Here is a 19,602-nt window from a genome sequence, read left to right as displayed (position 1 = left end):
TACCTTATCCATTTTAAACCTGCCTCACTTTAAGTAAAAAAAAGTGGAGACTTGCAATGTCATTAATCTTACACAGAAGGAATTAATTTCCTGTTGATCTGATCTTAGTTATTTTATCCTGAACCAACAACGCACAAGGCTGAGACAAATCACCTTCTTCAGAATTCACTTGTGAAATACTGTATGCTGCAGGCGTTGGTATCGGCTGTACGCATTTGGACACCTTGTTTCCATGGCAGCGAACTTCGGATGCTGGTAGCAGGGATATATCAGACAATTCGGAGAAAAGTCATTCCCGTCTTTCAGATTAGTATGCAGTGCCATCCCAGGATACTGCATTGCTTTGCATCAGCAGCCAGACTTACATGGCATTGACACTGCGCCATGCGTGGTTCCAGTCTGACTTATTTTTGTCCACAAAATACACAGTCAATCCACTGTATATCCCGTGAAGCGCTTGAGACGTCTCAACGCTGTGATAAGGAGCAATATCAAATGCAAGGATTATTATTATTATTTTACTTGCACTTAGTTATTTAAAATAGCAAGCTGCAGCATTTTTTATAAAAGCTACAAAAGATGGCAACTGCATTATGACCTCTACCAGTTAAATGCTCAATGCAGTCACATACTTTAATTGAGGATGAGGATTAGTTAAAAAAATGAGTAATAGAGTTTTTACAAAGTGCATCAAAAGCTAACGCTCACTAGAACATTAGTACTTAGTAACATTAGATTTTCCTCAGCTCCTCTGGCCTGATGCAGTTCCATGTTGGAGATGTGCTAGCATTCAATGACACACAAACAGCAATGCACACATATAGAATCATGAACGATTTCAACATGGAAAAAGACTATTCAGCCCACCATGCCTATGACAGCTCTGTGTAGGAGCTATCTATTTAGTCTCACTCACCTACCTTTTCCCCATTTTCTTTCATAATTTTCTTTTTAGGTGGTTGCCAGCTCTCTTTGACAATATGCTGCATAAAGGGTGCTATATAACTTCCAGTTGTTCCATAATTCACTTTTAAAAGCTCTAATAGATTCTGCGTTTTGACCTCAAACATTTACATTTCAATTCACTTTACAGCATATATTCTGTGAAGCGCTTTGCGATGTCTCAAAGATGTGATAAGGAGCTATATCAAATGCAATGATTATTATTATTATTATTACTTCAGCATAGTTTTTGGTAGGTCATTCATTGTTGTAATAACATTCTGTGTTCAAACAATCTCCTAACCTTTCATTTTACATTTTTTGGTAACTAGTTGAAGTTTTTATCCCAAGTTGTAGTGGAAATAGGAGTTGGTGAGTCTGAAACCAGACGGCATAAATCCTCAATGCTCACACACACATATATCCAGACCTGTGCCGCTCACAGTAATCTTCCCCATAGAACATGGTTTAAAAAATGAACAAACCACAAACAAAACTGGAGATTAAAAGGAACTTAGTGGATACAATTGATGTCGTGACAATTCTTAAAAACAAAACTACATGTGGATTCGGTTTGGAACAGAATCAAAGTTCATAGCGAAAGACAGAAATGAACAAATACTCCTTGGGACACCATCGTTTCTGTGCTGTTGCAGCCTGTGGTGAGTGGGAGGGAATACTGTATTGTCTGTGGAGAGGAAAAGGACAGTGTTGAACAGTGAAGATGAATCAGTTTTTATTAATTGCCTTTGGGGAACAGGGAGTATTGCCTTTGGGGAACAGGAAGAACACACGAGAGGACTGAGGAAGATAATAATAATAACAATAATAATACACAATAATAATACTACTTGTGTCTGCTATGGCAACTTATTGTGTTGAATTGCTTCAAAGCATTTCACAGGATCTTTACTGTGAATTGTAGTGAATGTGTATGGAGGTGAACAGGATGGGGTACAATGCGCTATAGGGTATGTTGTGGGTATCTGTGAAATGCATTTTTTTCTTGAAATCAAGGGAGGGGGAAGCAATTCACACCTGTGGCCAGTCTTTAGTTATTGACTAGAAAGGTGCTGTCTCCTACTTTATTCCTGCACTATGAACCAAAATTGTCTTTTGTCATTTCAGTAATTTGCTTTAAATTAAAAACTGCAAAATCGGAATAAATTCGGTCCACTTATTGTAAGAAAAAAAATCTGAGGATTTTATCAGCTATTTAAAGCCCATGAAAAATCGTTTGGAAAAGCTTTTTGTGCTTAGGTAAAAAGAAGAGAAATCTCTCAGTTTATTTTCAGTGACGTCTTTTCCCACGGTTCTTGTCATACATAAACAGTTTTTCACGAAGTACAGTTTTTTTTNCTGAAAGCTGCAAAAATCCCTCAACACCATTATTATTACTATTAATTATTGTTATTATTGCACACAATGGACAATATATAATCAGTTGAAGGTCATGTTTAATTTCCTGCAATGTCTGGTGAGTTTCTGTTCTATTTGGAGCAAGCTAGATTATCACTAGGGGTTCGAAAAATCAACATTTATCTTTTTAACATCACATTGAGTAGCTGAGGATGAGCATGTTCAGTTGAGAGGTATAACGTTTAAATGTTCTTGACTTATACTGGATTCAAGTAAAAGTAAATCATAGGGAATCCTTAATGGGTTTTTCAAGCCTATAATTAGTCAGCTTGTGTGTGTGTGTGTCAGTCTGGCTTGGTTGGTAGCACTCTCGCCTTTGAATCAGAAGGTTGCGGCTTCAAGTGCCGCATTGGAACTTTGAACTCAAATAGCTAATCTGGCACTCCAGTGCAGTGCTGGTGGTGTGTTACATAGTTGGAGATGCCATCATTCAGATAAGGCGTTAAACCGCGGTCCCAGCTGTGCCTGTTCAGGTGGATGTTAAAGATTCAAAGATTAAAGATTCCATAGCATTACAACAACAATTTGCATTTATATTGTGTCCTTTGCACATGGTGCATCTTGGAGCACTTATTCAAAAAGAGATGGGAGATTCTCTCAGCAATCAGGATGTTTCTTGTCCTGGCCGGCAATTCCCTTGATAAAAATGGTCATTCACCTCATTGCTCTTTGTGGCCTTTGCTGTGTGCAAACAGATAGCTGCGCTACCTACAAATACACAGTCACTACACTGAACAGTAAAATTTTGTCCTCCTGAATGGCACTGTATCAAATGCAAGAATTATTATCATTAAATTATTGTAATTAGTAGGAGGAGGAGACAGAGGGAGGCAAGGCGTTCCACAGAAAAGTGTCCTGGAAAAGAATGAATTAAAATAGAAGGCAGTGCAAGGTATATTGATCGTCATACAAAGGTACAGGGAGGAGGAAGTGCATATGGAACAGTGCATTTGTTGATTTGGAAGACCAAGGGAGGAAATACCAGAGGACCACGTAGTGCTGATCAAATAGAGATAAGAAACAGCAATAGAGAGAAAGAAAGGATGGAGGTTAAAGGTGAACAAAGTGTTACCAATCTGAAAACAGATTTGTCTTGTCCTCTGTCTAGGTGTTCACGAGGGATACCACAATAGCCTCTTTAGTAAAATAGCATCAGGTCATGTAAAGTTATACAGAGTTAACATTTTTTGGGGGAGGGAAGGAGGGGGAAACCCATTTGATTCAAAATTGGGAAAAAAGTCTCTGGGAGGCATTCAGGTTTTTTTATTTGAAGACTTCTACAACTGAGGTACCAATGTGGCAGATATTGCCGTTTGGCTTTAATCTATCACCTTTTTCATCTTTTAGAAGGATGCAGAGCCTTCCCCCCTTTGAAACTGAAAAGTTTTCATATAAAAGAGTTTCATACAACTATGTGAGCAATGTCTGCCCAAAGTTATCATAAACACTGAAATGCAACCTTCAGTCAATAGCCAGGAGTGGAAACCAGGGGACTAGCCCCCTGCAAATAGTTAACTAATTTTGCAATCTTTTTCCAGATTAAGGGAAGGTCAGTCAAATTAAATTTAAGAATATGAAGCAAGGCATTTTTGCTATTAAAACAAATTGACATTATGTTGCCATGATATTGATTTATTTTACATAATAAATAAACTTGATATCCTTTCTCTAATAAGCTTTTTCTAGTTGGCCATTACAGCTGCTATGATAGATGTCAAGCTGTTTGAGTGAGGGCATGAACTCAGGTTTATTTGGACTTGTCAGACTGTGACTTGCAGTATCTGAACCTCATAAAAATGAAAAAGTAGATGAAAAAAATAGCAAATAGGGTGAGAGGTACTATACATGAAAATAAAGACCCGCACTTAAAATGAAAGTACAGGACTTTGGGATTTTTGTGGGGAGCATTTTTTTTAATACAATTTAATATATCCCAAACAAGATGTAACAAGAGAGAAATGCAATGAGAACAGGGACCTCAGCAAATGGATCTTGAGAAAAGACCTGTGCAAAAGACCATTTAATGACTGAGAAAATAATTGTACTGGGAAAGTCATCAAATTGTAAAGCGTGCAGCAAGAACCCTAATCCTCCTCCATCCTCATAAACCGCCTCTCCTCTTTACTTAAACTTCGCGGACCTGCCCTTGCCTGGTTCGATTCCTATCTCTCTCACCGTCTCCACTTTGTTGCCTCTTACTGTTTCTCCTCCAGCCCCCGCACTGTCACGTCTGGTGTCCCCCAGGGCTCTGTCCTTGGCCCTCTCCCCTTTAATATCTACACGCTCCCCCTTGATGACATCATCCGCAGACATGGGGTCAACTTCCATATGTATGCGGATGACACCCAACTCCAACTTTCTGCCTCCACCCTCAACTCCAGGACCACTGCTGTCCTGACAGACTGCCTGTCGGACTTCAAGTCCTGGATGAGGGCAAATTTCCTACAGTTGAATGTGAACAAGACTAAGGCCCTCCTAACCCTCTACCAACCCGCCCGCTCCCTCTGCTCAGCCAGCTCCGGTCTGCTCCACGTCCCCCGACCCATCTGCCCCACCATTGGCGGGAGAGCCTTCAGCCACTCTGCCCCCAACCTCTGGAATTCCATCCACCAATCACTCTGCCTCACCCCCTCCTTAGGCTCCTTCGAGTCCCACCTCAAGACCCTCCTCTTCGACCATTCCATTGGCCACCCCCCTTCCCCTCCCCTCCCTTCTCCCCCCCCTTACCCTGATCCCAGCACGGGTCTGAAATGCTGTACACTGTCCAGCACCTTGGGACGTCCTCCTGACATGAAAGGCGCTATACAAATGTAATCTTCTTGTTGTTGTAATCCACCTCGTAATGATTAGCTTGATTTACATTCATATTTAAGCAAATACAATTATAAGGTTGCTTCGGATGTAAACGGCCCTCTTGCCCCAATTAATCTCATCCTTCCCAAACACCCACTCTACTGTCTTCCCATCCCAAACTGTTTTATTCAATGAGTCCAGTGTCGTGGCCCCAACCAGTGTTCAGCCATTTATTACTCTCATTTCCAAACGTCTGTAGGAGAGAAAAGCACGTGCAAGAACTACAATCTGACACAAATTGGATTTGTTAACAATTAGCACTCAATAAATTAGTCACAGTAATGTTTAAACACCTATTGACTTAACTAACCACATATTGAGAGAGCGGCAGAGGCCATTCAGTGTCACCCAGTCTGCTCTCTGTCTATTGCTTTGTCAGAATTGGGGGCCTTATAGCTTAGCTAAAGAGGGTTTTCCGTCTGAGAAGGAGACAAATTTAGCCAAGTCTTATGCCCAGATGGGTGTATTGCCCCATTTAATGACATTTATTATGGAGTAATAATTTCTGCATTTGTTTTAGTACTTTATCACATTATCAAAACCTCTCAAAGTGCTTCACAGGATTTTACCATCTTCGTATTTGTAGGCAAACGCAGCAGCCCATTCGTGCATAGTAATGTCCACAAACCACGATGAAGTGAATGACTAATTTTTTTCTGGGAAATTGTTGGCTAAGATATTGGGAGAAACTTCCTTCTCTTTTCGAATCGTGCTGTGGGATCTTTGATAGGATCCAGCTGAACAGGGAGACAGGACCTCAGTTTAATGTTTCATTTGAAGAACAGCACATCTGACACTCCCCCAGCACTACATTGGAATGTCAGCCTGGAACATGATTCCAAAGCCCCGATAAGGGGCTTCAACCTTCAACCTTCTCACTCAAGAAGAGAGTGCTACCAACTGTGCCAGACTGACAGTTTTAAACAATGGCATATTTTTGTCCTTGCGATAATTAGCACCAGCAACAGTTATCACGCAACCATAATTGTCAGGTCAAATGGTTACAAACTTTACACTAGAGTTGCAATAGATTAGGTAAAACAAAAGAACCAAGGTAATGGTGAAAACTATGAAGAATGATTAGAGAAACTTAAGTTTTGCAATCTAGAATGAAGGATATTAAGCAGGAAAAGTGGACCTCATTGAAGGATACTGGTCCTTGGGACTGACGAGGCTTCGGGGAAAAATGGGAGGCACACACAGTACATCCCTCAATTCATTTCCATGCTCTTTGTAATTTTATTTTTCAATATGTGCTGGTTGTGCAAGTACCAACCTATCTTGCTTGGAGTTATGTTGCATAAATAGTCCTAAACTAGATCAGCAGCCAAAGAATAATTAGAAGAAATTGTAACTTTTTGAAGGTTTACGAAAATACAATTGGATAGCATGATGGATGTGGCTGCACTCGAACCATGAGCTTTGGTAGGGCAAACAAAGTGTTCTGTCTTATTTTTTGCTGACATTCATGTTGATGGGGGAGGCAGGACTGCCAGCACGAATGCTATGTAAGGTCAAGTGGATGAAGGCTGCAAACTCAGGATATGCCTAAGGAAAGGAAACTGAGGGAACAACCAAGTCTTAAGCAGCATCATTAACCTCCAATTGAAATGTATGTTACCGACTTTTACAGAAACCAAGACAGACAGGACTACTTGAAAACGGTCCTTGATTGACTGAAAAACTAAAAGGAATTGGACAGTGGGACAAAGAGAACTGCTAATTTCCCAGGCTGACAAAAGAGATCAAACACAAGATAGGTTCATTCTTGAGAGGCTAGGATTCAGTTTCTAAGTCAACTTGAGTTTATTTTCTTTCACTGAGGATTTTACCTCAAATTACAGTTCACTTTTAATTCTTGGGAAATTTGTAAGGAGTTTCTTAAGCTGAACAGGAAGAAGCTTAATTAAATTCAAAATTCCACAAAACGAAAGCAAAGCACAAAGCAGTTTAAAATGGAAAAACAACTCCCCCCTCCTTCCAGCTCCCAAGTAAAGCACCAAGCACCTTCACAAGTACTTGAGTTCGAATTTGGCACAGCAGACATGGTGGAAAGAAAAGGGCATTCATAGGATAAGGCACCAGTCCAGGGCTTGTGTTGTACAGGAATATTAAGTGGGAAAGGGGTGGAAATAGACAACGTGGTCACTTGATTAAAAATTTAATTTATTTTTTTTACTTTTTTTTCCGTTTTTAATCTTTTTTTAAACATTCAATCCACTTTACAGAATATCTGATGAAGCACTTTTACACGTCTCAATGACGTGGTAAGGCCCTATATCAAATGCAAGGATTATTATTATAATAAGTTAAATATCAAAGAGACAATCTTTTTAGCCTGAACTTCTATAATTGCACAATTCTGTGATCGATTAACTAACATCGAATGGTTTATTGTTTAAAATTCCCTGGGAGAAAAATGCAATTGCTCTTCATTGAAGTCTTCCTAGACTCCATTTCTGGCCTCTGGCAGAGACAGGAAGCTAGCAGGCAGCAGACCTCTTTCACAAGGTTCAGACGGATGGCGTGAAGATCAATCAACAGGACGGTGTGACATGTTTTTTTGTCCCACATACTGGGAATCTCACAGCACACCGCAAACCTTATCATACGTTAATTAGTCAGGTATCTCCCTTCTATGGAGATTGTTATACAGAAAATGCATTATGTGATTCTACAGAATCTGTGCTTTAAATTACTTCACTTGCTGAAATGTGGAACCTGTTATCTAAAATCTCGCAAAATTCACCTCATGAATGAGCACTAGCAAATTTCCTTAGTGGTGCAGGAAAACACATTTCTGGACATACATATCAGTTCTTTACTCTCTCTACCCCACCCTCTTCCCCCATATAGTTGTATAGTTGACAAGACAACTCCCGGTTTTGGTTTAGTCATCATTTGTTGGAAAATAATTATTTCAGCATGTGAGGAGAAGTTGAGATCTTTTATTCAAATGTTGTTGTTTTAACTCGTAGATTCCAGTTAGCTGTCGTAGTTGTTAGTGTCTGGGTTGGAGTATAATTGACTAGGGTCAATTTAAGTTGAACAAGCTCAGCAACAAAAAAAAAGTCTGAAGACTTATTAGCCCCAATGCTGTATTGCTCGTGACAAAATGTTGGTACTGTATAAATTCCGCTAGTGGTGGATTAGTACTCTATAACTTCTGCTAGTGTGAATTGTTACTATTTTTTGAGCAGAATAGTGAATTAAGGAAGGGAATGAGTATCCGCAGTGTTTAGGTCCTGGCATGGAATGTGTTTGAGTAGGAAATGAGTTTTGATTTCAACATGATGAAGATACAGAGCAGGTCATTGTAATTTTGTTGAGATACTGAACCAACTTTTGAACGGGAGAGTTTCCAATAATTATCGCATTGAATAATTGGCCAACAATATTTTTCTTAGTATTAAAAAATCACTGGGCAGTTGCAGAACGCTACATGGCAGAGGTAATATACCTTGTATATTGGCTGAGGATCCAATATACATTGGCTCCTTAGCCAAGCACACACACCAAATGTCTGAACCTGGGATTCCTCTCGTACTGAGCAGGACTACTATTGCAACAACACATCATGGTGAAGTCCTGTAGCTCAGTGGTTAGAGCACTCGCCTCGCAAATGAGAGATCTGGGTTCAATTCCTGGCAGGGCAAAACCTTGGGTACATTTCCTTACTCCACACGCCTGATAATAATCCCTCAAAAAAAAAAAAAAATTGGTCACTTCAATCCACAACTGTTTGTGGGACACCTCTGTATGCAATTGGCTGCCAAGTTTCGCCCACAAATATTCAGTCAATTCACTTTACAGTGTATTCTGTGAAGCGCTTTGAGACGTCTGAAGACTATATCAAATTCAAGGATTATTATTATTATTATTGTTGTAAATAATAATAATAATTCTTTAAGCGTTCCAGGACACTATCCTGCATGAGGGGCACTATATAAATAATAATAATCCTTGCATTTGATATAGCGCCTTATCACACTTTCAATATATTTTGTGAAGGGCATTGAGATGTCTAGAAGACGTGAAAAGCGCTATATCAAATGCAAGGATTATTATTATATAGCACCCTTCAAGCAGGGTAGCTCCCCAGATCTCTTTGTAAAGTGGATTGACTGCATAGTTTGTAGGCGAAACAAGGCATTCCCACAAACAATTATGGATTGAAGTGACCAATTTATTATTTTGAATCTCGGAGCAGGCTGTTGTTGATGCTGCTCCAAGAATGTTTGTGTGAAATTATCACAAGGAAACACTGAAAATGCCAGCCCCTTGTCTGCTTAAAATCCTCCCATTGAACGGGTAACAGCCTCTTTGGCATAAAGCACACAGGCTTGTTTAAAAATAAACAAAGATATTATGCGCTGCGATTGCAGCAACAAAGGAAATGCACAGGAAAACCTCTCAGGAATGTTTCTTTTACAATGGATTTATAAATCATATCTTTGTGGAATGCTTCGCCTGATGAGGCACAGAGGTGTCACCATGATACACGCCCCTACATTTATTTTGTGTGAAAGGTTGTTTTCATGAACACTGAGGGTTTAACTAATGACCTCAATGCAAAATGGCTTACAGCCAGAATCACTAACTGCAACCTGACACTGCATGGACTCATGCAGACAAATCCTTTCACTCCTGAGATACTTTGCGTCCATAATGTTTATTAAATATAGGTCAACAGCGGCATTGATTAATTGAAAATAATTTTGTATGGATCTTACAGATGTGTCAGTTACATAGATAGCAAGGCCAAAAGGTCAATTCATGCCTGGAGAATAGGGACTCATAAGAAATTCTGTTATAATAGAGCCTTATTTGCTTTTGAAATAGCTCAATCCCAGATATGTTTTTTTTTAAAAAAACAGTAAGAATCACAGAGGAAAAGATGTGTGCAAAAGTCCTTTGACTCCACCGGGCAGCTTGTGAAATATTTTTTTTGATAAATAAGACTTCATGGATCTCTTGGGCATTTTTATTTATTCTATTCCTCCCTTCTGCTCCTGACAGCATTGTTTTTTGCTGAGACAAATCTATCATTTTAAAAGAAAAAGAAGCACTCATACTGAAACGCATGTCCATTCTTTCTTTCCCTCTTCCCCCATCTTCCCCTCAAGCAGTATATTTTAATCCTCCAGATAAATTTGATCATTTGCTAACATGGTTGTCTGTGGGCCCTTGCAAATTGGCTGCCGTGTTCGTCTAGAAAATGAACAGTTATATACTTTACAGTAAATCCTGTGAAGCTCTTTGAGGTGTCTCAATGATGTGATAAGGCACTATATCAAATGGGATTTTTAATTTATTATTTTTATAAGTATCAAGGAAAGCAATGCAGTTCTCTAGACCCATTCTCCATATTGGTCCTGAAATCTCATTGCCATCTGGCTAGCTGATGGATGGCTGTCAGTAGTTGAGCTAAAGCACTGCAATAAACTGGTATCCATGCAGCACAAAACTGGTATCCATGCAGTTGAGCATCATCCTAGACATTAGGGTTTGGGCTCACAGGATTGAAGACATCTCTGTATCTCTTCACTTTGGTTATGATTACTTTGAACCCTCAAAGCTGGTTCAGAGAAACATAAAACATTCTCAGCATAAAAGGCTATTTGTCCCATTGTCTCTACAACTTTTTTTCACCCTTTGATATTAACCCCTTATTAAAATGATAATGCATTCCTTCTTTCTTTGCCCTTCTCTTCCCCTCCCCCTCTGAGGACATTTTTAGACATGAAATTCATTTTCATAATATTGAAAGTGTCAAGGGTTAAGTGGATCTACTGAGATTCAAGCCCAGAACTTTTCTAGTCTTGTGCTCAACTGGCAGAAGTAGCCAGTTAGTGAATGTAGGAAGCTTTTATCTGAGTTGTTCTCTTTCTAGAGGTCAGGTACACCCTAATCTTGTTATAGACAAACATCTATTCCATCTGGTGGTTTAATGCATACAGATTTCTTGCATTCTTGTCATCTGGTGGATATGCAAGGATTATTAATATTATTATGCGTATGTGTGTCCTTGATAGGGGTCTGAAATGCAATATGCATGGACCAAATTCATCACGATTTCTGAGTAGTGGATTGCGAAAAGGGACTATCGCATTCTGAATTTAATAGTGTGGGTAAATTGCTAATCGCAGTCAGGCAAATCCTGCAAAAGATTGACTGGAACAAGGTCTAATGTTTTGTGCCCTAGAAAGCAATGTAATGATAGGCATTATGTCCTCTGGCAATCTTGTGGATACGAGTAGGTACCATCTGATAGGCTGCATGTAGATCTGTGCCCTCTGGTGGTCTTTGATAGATTTGTCACCTACCCTAAGTTACTTTTGTAATACTGTAGATGTGTTTCTGGGTACTTGGGCAGTTTTGTAGTAAATACTAGACACCTGTTTCTTTTTGGCGCCTGCTATTTAGCACATTGGGCAAAATAGCCAAGGGCACATTTTATCCTTGGCTTGCAGCCCTACATCTTCACCCAACTGCTAAGGATTGCACTTCTCTGTTCAATTATACTAAAGACAAGGTTGCATTTATTTATTTTTCACAGCACCATTTAATTTCACGCAAAAACTTTCAAGCTCAATTATGCAACAAAATTAAATTGAATGTGGAACGTATTGGTTAAGCAAGACTGGCTAATGCTCTTGCTATTTTTGGTAGTCAAGATGAAGCACTAGAAGGTATGCATTCTTGTGACTCAATGGCAGCAACAACAACAACAAAATTACATTTGTATAGCGCCTTTCAAGTTGGGAGGACGTCTCAAGGCGCTGGACAGACAGAGTTTCAGAACTGAGCTGGGGGTTGGGGTGGGGGGGGTGGGGGCTGGAGGGCAGGGGGTTGACTGTAAGGCTTCAGTAGTGCATCGTGTTGTTGGCACAAGTCTTTTATTTTATAAATATCCAAATCTTAGGGTCTCCATAGCTGACATTCCCCAGCTTGAGTGCTGGTCCCCATGACACATGTATTTTCAGTCATTATCAACAGATAAGTAAGGTGCTACGTATAAGAAATAAGAATATGAAACACATGTACTCCATTGGATGGAACAGTCAAGCCAAGGGGGAAACTGAAAATGGTCTCCGGATGTTAATTGACTCATTGCTCAGCATGTCAAAACAATGTGAGGCAGTTATCCAATGCAAACAATGCAAACAGGTTGCTTGGGTATATTGCTAAATCAGTTGAATTCAGATCCCAGATGTTGTACTGAAATTATTTCACTCTTCAGTCAGGCTGTGTCTAGAGGACCACATACAATTCTTGTCACTGCAACATGGGGCCCTAGAGGCATAGGACTACATTTTAGCTAATATAGTGCTATGGTCAGGCCGTGCACAGAGTGTAGAGGAGAGCAATGAGTATGACATCCAGTGTTAGAGGAATGAGTTATAAGCAACAATTAGACAAGCTTCAGTCTTGAGAGGACGTCTCAGAGGGAATCTTATAGAGGTGTATAACATTTTAAATGGGATTGAAAAAGTAAACCCAGAACAAGACTTTAGGATATACCAAGACAAGCGAGCAAGAGGACATAGGTTTGGAGTTGGAAAGGGCAATTTAAGCGCAGATACCAGGAAGTATTTTTTTTATCCAGAAGGTAATTTGTGACTGGAACAGGTTGCTGGAATGGGTGATTTAGGCCAGGTCACTGGACTCATGTGAAAAAACAGCTTGGCGCTTCAATGAGGGAACAGAAAGGTGGGTTTTCTGGAAGGATGAGAACAGATGGCCCGAAGGCCCTCCATCAAATTAGTCTTGTGATCCAGTGATTTGTGACTGTCCAAATGGAGCTTACATACCTATGACATGTTTATTATGGTGACATGACCCTAAAGGCAGCATTTCTGGCCTGAACTTCTAAGCTGCTAAAGACAAGGAAATGTGAATTTCAGAAGCGATGCTGAAACCAGGTCCCATGGTACTACATTAGTGACCTGACATTGCCACTGATTCAGTCTGTTGTGTACCACGATCTATCTGAGGTCTGTACTTTAGCTCCAGAATAATTCTCCATCTTTTACAGTCATTAGAAGTCAACTGACTTATTTACAACAGGAATGAATTAGGTTGGACATGCTGTGTCTCCCCAGCTGTAAATTTATTTTCCCAACTCAATTAAACTACTCCAAATAAAGAATTTGGTGATCGCCCAATACTGTTTACGATGACACTTAGGACATATCATGTGTTTCGTTTTCAACAAAGCTATAGACTTTTTCGATGTTATCAGTAAAGCTGTGGTCAGTCATCAGAGGCACATGTAGATATGCTCGATAAAATCAAATCACTTCCTGGCACTGCTTCAAAGTGACTCTGTGGCTCTTTGTAGTGTAAAATCGTATTATGCTTTCAGTCCTATCTACTTTCAGCATGGTTTCGGAGAAAAGAGGGGAAAAACAAATGTTAGAGCAGAATATGGTAAGGTTAGCAAAATCCAATAACACAGTTCCTTGTATTAAAAATAACAATAGCGAAAACCATAGGGTAACATCTCAAAAACCTTTACAGAGATGTTGCTGATCACAAAGCACAGAGGGTGGGGAAAGAATGAACTTGAGAAACACAGATGAATTGTGTTGTCTGAAGAGGATCCTCACACCCATGTTCAAATCCCTTCACTCCCTGGCACTTCCCTGCTTCTCTAACCTCTTCACTCCCCAATCGACCAATTAACGCCTCCGCTCAACTAGCACCGGCCTCCTGCTTGCCCATGCATCCTCCGCTCCACCATTGGAGGTTGCGCATCCAGCCACTACGCCCCGAAACTCTGGAACACTCTCCCTCAATCCCTCCGCGTTGCTCCCTCTCTCCCCCTTTTCAAGTCGTGCCTGAAAACCTTCCTTTTCGACCGTGCCTATGGTCACCTCCCCCTTCCCTAGCCCGGAGTCAGGCTCCGTCATTGTTAAGCGTTCTGAGACGCGACCAAGTGTGGAGGGCACAATATGAGTGCAAGTTGTTGATGTTGATACCCTTCTCTGCATTCAGCAAGGATAATAGTATAAAATTGGCAATATTTTATTGTTTCTTTACCTGGTAAAGAGCTTAACCTCTTCTCACTGATTGTAGTGGTTTGATGTAATGGTTGGAAAGCGGAGGGTTATGAGGTTGACAAGTAAAGCGAGTCAAAATAGAAGCTTATTTGATACAGCGACTTTAAATATGAAACGTCTCAAAGCACTTCACAGATAATAGCTGTAAAGTGCAGTGACTATGTGTTTATAAGCAGGTAGGGCAGCCAATTTGCACACACAAATGTCCAACAAAGGGCCATGAAATGAATGATCAGTTCATCTGGAGGATTGTTGTCTTGCATGAGATTAGGGGACATTCATTAATATTTTACGCAAATAAATACTGCTGAAACCAGGCTTGCCTATGAATGGCATTCAATGCTGAACTGGACTTCAATTTTTAATGAGGCCTGAGCCATTTTACAATTAATCACTTTCTGATGGCTCATGGTCACTGTAGAGATACAAGTTTCAGCTGAGTTTAATATATGTAGTGATTAACAGGATAAAAAGGCACCATGGTTGTCATACATGTTTGCAGTCTAAGAGTAGAGGCAAGAACAAATCTCGATTGCTATGTAGTATATCCATGTGTTTAAATGACAACTATTTATTTCTCTAATAAAGTAACTCACCAGCTGACGCAATGTTGGAATTGTCATGGTTTATGTCACAGATTGGGGTCTCTTTCAAGAACTACCGAAAAATGATTCAAAGTTAAGACTGAATTCAACAATTTACCGAATTCCGCACACTTTCAAATTCTACATAAATAAACAATAACTTGCATTTATATACCTTCACCCAGGGTAGTATCTCAGAGCACCTAACAGTAGTGGAGCTTGGTGCCAAGCCAAGGAGAGGGGGTGTGTGACTGTAGGCATGCTTGAAGAGGAAATTCTTCAGCTGTGATCTGAAGATGGGCAAGGAAGGGTTCACGTGAAGGGATTGAGTCAGAGAGTTCCAAAGTTTCTGGGCATAGTGGCTGAAAGCATAGCTGCTGATGGTAGACAAGAGGGGATGAGGGACGTGCAAAAGGCCCATGTGGGATTTCTCTAAGCCTTCTGTCTGAATGTAACAGGTTCTTGTATTACAAACCTAGCAGTTTCTGTAATTATTTCATCCAGACATTTTGACAATTTCTGATTTTCTTCCCTCGCAGGTTGGTGGTCATACAATGCTTCCTATTCGCTGGATGCCCCCCGAGAGCATTATGTACAGGAGGTTCACTACAGAGAGTGATGTCTGGAGTCTGGGCGTTGTGATGTGGGAAATCTTTACTTATGGAAAGCAACCCTGGTATCAGCTGTCTAATAATGAGGTTTGTACAGGAAGGTTTTATATTTTCCAGTGAGACATTTATTATTATTTTATTAATAATAATATGCTCTTTGTGTTCTAAATCAGCATTTTGGTAAACGCTAGGGCTACTGATTTTTCTCAGAGGGAGAATGACATTTCTCTTAAGTCACATGTTACTTGATAATATTCTGGATACTTTATAATACATTTTGCATGGACTATGGAGATGGTTTATTACTGTGCCCAATTATGTTTTCTTATTTTCTCCACACTGGCCCTGGTCCTCAGCCTCTCTCGCTGGGTTGCAGTTCCACGGGTATTGATTACCCTCCAGTACCCTATCCGAGTGGCCATTGTTAAATGTCTTAAAAGTGGGTGTTGACAGCCCACTCCACTGGAGAAGGTATCTCAGCTGAGCCTGATCTCTGCTCACCCAGCTACCACACAGGTACACAACCAGTAGAGGGTACTGTAGAGGGACCCTTGCTGTTTTTCCCTCCCTACCCCAACGAAGCCCGAGGCCAGTTTATCTTGACTGTGTAGTCCTGGATGAGACCAGCAAATGCAGCATTGACCTGGGTTCAAACCAGCAAACTCTTGGTCCGTCAGCTACAATTCTATCCAATACACCATCTGTGCTGCTGTTTTTGGCTCATTCCATGGTTAGCTGCTTTCTCACTGCCAGAGAAGGACTTACCAAGATTGCTACTGCACAGCTCCAAGAAGTTATCCTTTAAGCCTTTAAGCTACACTGCTGCACCATGTAACTCTCAGATTATTATTATTAGTAGTAGTAGTAGTATTATGCTCTGCTAGTGGAAGATGTATAAGATGACTTCAGAAAGGAAAAAAAACAGAAAATGAACTCAGAAAACAGACACAAACAAACAATAACTCTTTGCAACAAACTGTTGCAAAGGTCGAGTTCCCTCAGCCTGTCATTCTGTCTGATCTTGCTTCCAGGTTATCGAGTGCATCACTCAAGGTCGCGTTCTGCAACGGCCAAGGACCGGCCCAAAAGAGGTGTACGACCTGATGATCGGATGCTGGCAGCGGGAACCCCACATGAGGCTCAACATTAAGGAAATTCACAACCTGCTCCAGACACTGGCAAAGGCCTCTCCAGTCTATCTCGATATCCTGGGTTAAGCCCTGGCCGACCTGGACAATTCTAGGCCTGCGTCTGTGTGCGCGAGACTGTTGCTGCATTTCTAAGAAGCTTGCTCTGATCTCTTGACAGTATTAACAGCGGTGAGAAGGAGAAGCTTTAAAGGGCAAACAACATAAACTTCTCCATCTGTAGACACATTATTGACTTTGAGTTCTATCATTCTCTCTCAAATTGATCTGGCTTCTGCTGAATTGTAAGTCTGCCTAGACCAAGGTCTTAATCTAACTGATTGTTCCGTTGAAGACCTTCAAGGTTTCTCACTGCATTTAGCCACAACTTCTAGTGATTTGATTTGGATGAAAATAAAGGGAAGAAAAGATGATCGAATCATACACAATCAGCTGCAGCAGAAAGGAAAAGAAAACCGATTGCTTCAACTATACATCTGCTACAGGCCAAGAATGAATATTAACTGAAACTGGGAAAGGGGGTGGGGGGGGAGAAATTATATATATGAATTATATATATGTATATGGAAACATTTTTAAATGGCTAAGGAAGGCATTATATTCATGGTTTACTGCATACTGATATGCTTCAGCCTTACCAATTGACTCCCAAACACTGACCTTGAAACATGACATTGTCCAACCGTTAAGTTCATTAGACAAATCTTGCCAACTTTCCTAGCTCCTTGCTTTCCTGTGTTTGTGTTGGACGGCACTCTCACAAAGAGGTGAGTGCAATAGCACAATGAGCAGAGAACTGTGTGACTGTAATTATGTTCGTACCATCTCCAGACAGGCCTTATGAGCTGCAGGCTGGAGCTTGCTGTAATGTTCAGTATTAATTTCGGGGTCAAACACTGAAGGTGATATACTTCAATAACGCAGCACTTGTAGTTGTCTAAGCAAATCATCTGAAAATGTGCTTAACCTGAAGCAGTTCCCCACCTCACCCCCACCCTTAGGTATGTGAGCGAAATAGAATTGTGCATGATGCTAATGCCATACTGTATGTACAAAATATCGCTCAAATCTTGTGCACCTTTTAGACATAGGATGTTATCCATAATGGTGTTACATATATTTAATTAGAGAATCTATTGGAGGCCATCAGCTGCAGCAAATGGCCTTATACTTTAACAATGTATGATGGGATGATAGAAAGGCAGAAATATGGAGAACCTGTATTGCTCATGTTATCTCCGAGGAAACAGTGGACTGGCGTCCGATGGGTAGACAGAAGTGATCCTATAATTAACATATGATACTCATCACATAAAACCCCTAACTCCAGCTTCACAATCTCGTTGCTATGGTGTCTGTGCTCCTGGCATCCTTCGCTTGCCTAATTTCTTTTCTTTCTTGGCTACTAATTGAGACATCTCAATGACATGATAAGGCGCTATATCAAATGCAAGGACTATTATTATGATTAATATTCTGACAGACAGAGCATGGTTACATGGCTCCACTGGACGCACGGTATGTCTAGCTTGTTGGCATATAAATCTTAGTTGTCGACTGATACTGGGGAACCCGGGTTAGATTTCATATCTGCTTGACAAGTTCACGCTGAAGTAAGCATCAGATCTGTCAGAAGCCAGTGTTATTTTTTTCTTTCAAAATGCTTCCCTCTGTGAGGTGGCACAGCTATATCTTGTAACTACATTTGTAAGCAAAGCACGTATTGCTCTTATTTCCTTAACATTACTGGAGGAGACCAGGGATAGGATATTTATTCTTTTTCTTATGTCTGATGGTCAAATATTTATTTAATAATTTAATAATATTTTATTTTTTGTTTCACTGACTTTTTTAACATAATTTATTAAAACCTTTCATTGTTTAATTATTTTGCACAGTAAAATAACCACTAACCATAAAAGAAACAATTTGAAACGTGTGTGAATAGTGTGACCCAGATCATCGCCATTATGCCTCGCTGTTCACTTTGCATTGGTCAAGTTCAGTGAAGTCAAATCTTATCTACCGGATGCATAGTAGTGCAGAGAGATGGGAATGTGGATTTGCACCCAGTGGATTTGCAGGGTAGAGAACAGGATGTGTTTAGATGCTAATGTGTTGAGAGGTCTCTGAGGTTGCCCATTTCACCTGCTTTTAGTTTTACAGTCAGAATTGTACCTTCCCCCCCACCCCCACACACACACACAATTTTAATGCAAATATTGAATGTGGAACAAGAAGTGAGCGAGTTGGATCAGAAATGTCAGCATAATCTACATTATAACATTGTTAGAGGTTGGTTCCTAGGATTGTTTCCACGAAGTTCAAGAGTTGTTTTTTTTAGATATTTGAATCGCTGATGTCAGTCAAATATATTTTGCACTAAATGCCATTTGTGTGTACTCCACTGTCTACCGTTTTGACAGTATCTCAGCAAGAATAGTTCATGAACAAACATGCCTCACTAAGGAATATTTACTGGTGAATCTCAATAGTGAGCGGAATTCTACACTAATGGAAGAGAACGACCTCTCTCCTGAAGGTGTTATGGGTATGAATTGTGCATTTGTCCTAGAAGTTCAAACCAAATCTCTATTACATTTGAGGAACTGCAGTTAATTCGGTGAACTATTTGAATTCTGGCAATTTAAATGTTAAAGTGCAGCATCCATGGCACAGCACTATTTTAAGATGAGCAAGGACACATACCATTCCTTACTCCAACCAATTTTGAAAACTCTATATTAATAAGTTTGAAAAGAGGCAACATTGCCGTTGAAAGTAACAGAGAATCGAAGGGACTGATACTAGAGCTACCCCTCCAAGCATTAGCAGTGCTGTAGCTGGACTGTGGAGAAATCCTCAGGATTGTTTCTTGCTGTAACTATAGACATCTCCCTACCAAACAGCTGATACTTGCACACTGGATTTAGATTGAGGAACAAAACCAAGTAGACATGCATTGAAGAGGAATGGAGTT

The 19,602-nt window shown here is 40.2% G+C and overlaps 1 protein-coding gene across 1 annotated transcript in view; it reads left to right on the top strand.

The window, feature by feature from the left end:
* ntrk2a (neurotrophic tyrosine kinase, receptor, type 2a) overlaps positions 1-17,173 on the top strand; it is a 129,676-nt gene extending 112,503 nt beyond the window's left edge. Inside the window, exons 16-17 of the mRNA XM_007906808.2 lie at positions 15,403-15,561; positions 16,506-17,173. Of these exons, the coding sequence (XP_007904999.1) occupies positions 15,403-15,561; positions 16,506-16,691 (345 nt within the window). The 3' untranslated portion in view covers positions 16,692-17,173. The remainder of the gene's footprint in view (positions 1-15,402; positions 15,562-16,505) is intronic.
* Positions 17,174-19,602: the final 2,429 nt, after the last annotated feature.

Source organism: Callorhinchus milii, unplaced genomic scaffold (assembly GCF_018977255.1).
Source record: "Callorhinchus milii isolate IMCB2004 unplaced genomic scaffold, IMCB_Cmil_1.0 Scaffold1, whole genome shotgun sequence".
Lineage (NCBI taxonomy): Eukaryota > Metazoa > Chordata > Chondrichthyes > Chimaeriformes > Callorhinchidae > Callorhinchus > Callorhinchus milii.
The sequence above is the reverse complement of the archived record's forward strand: the minus strand, read 5'-3'. Positions and strand labels throughout refer to the sequence as shown.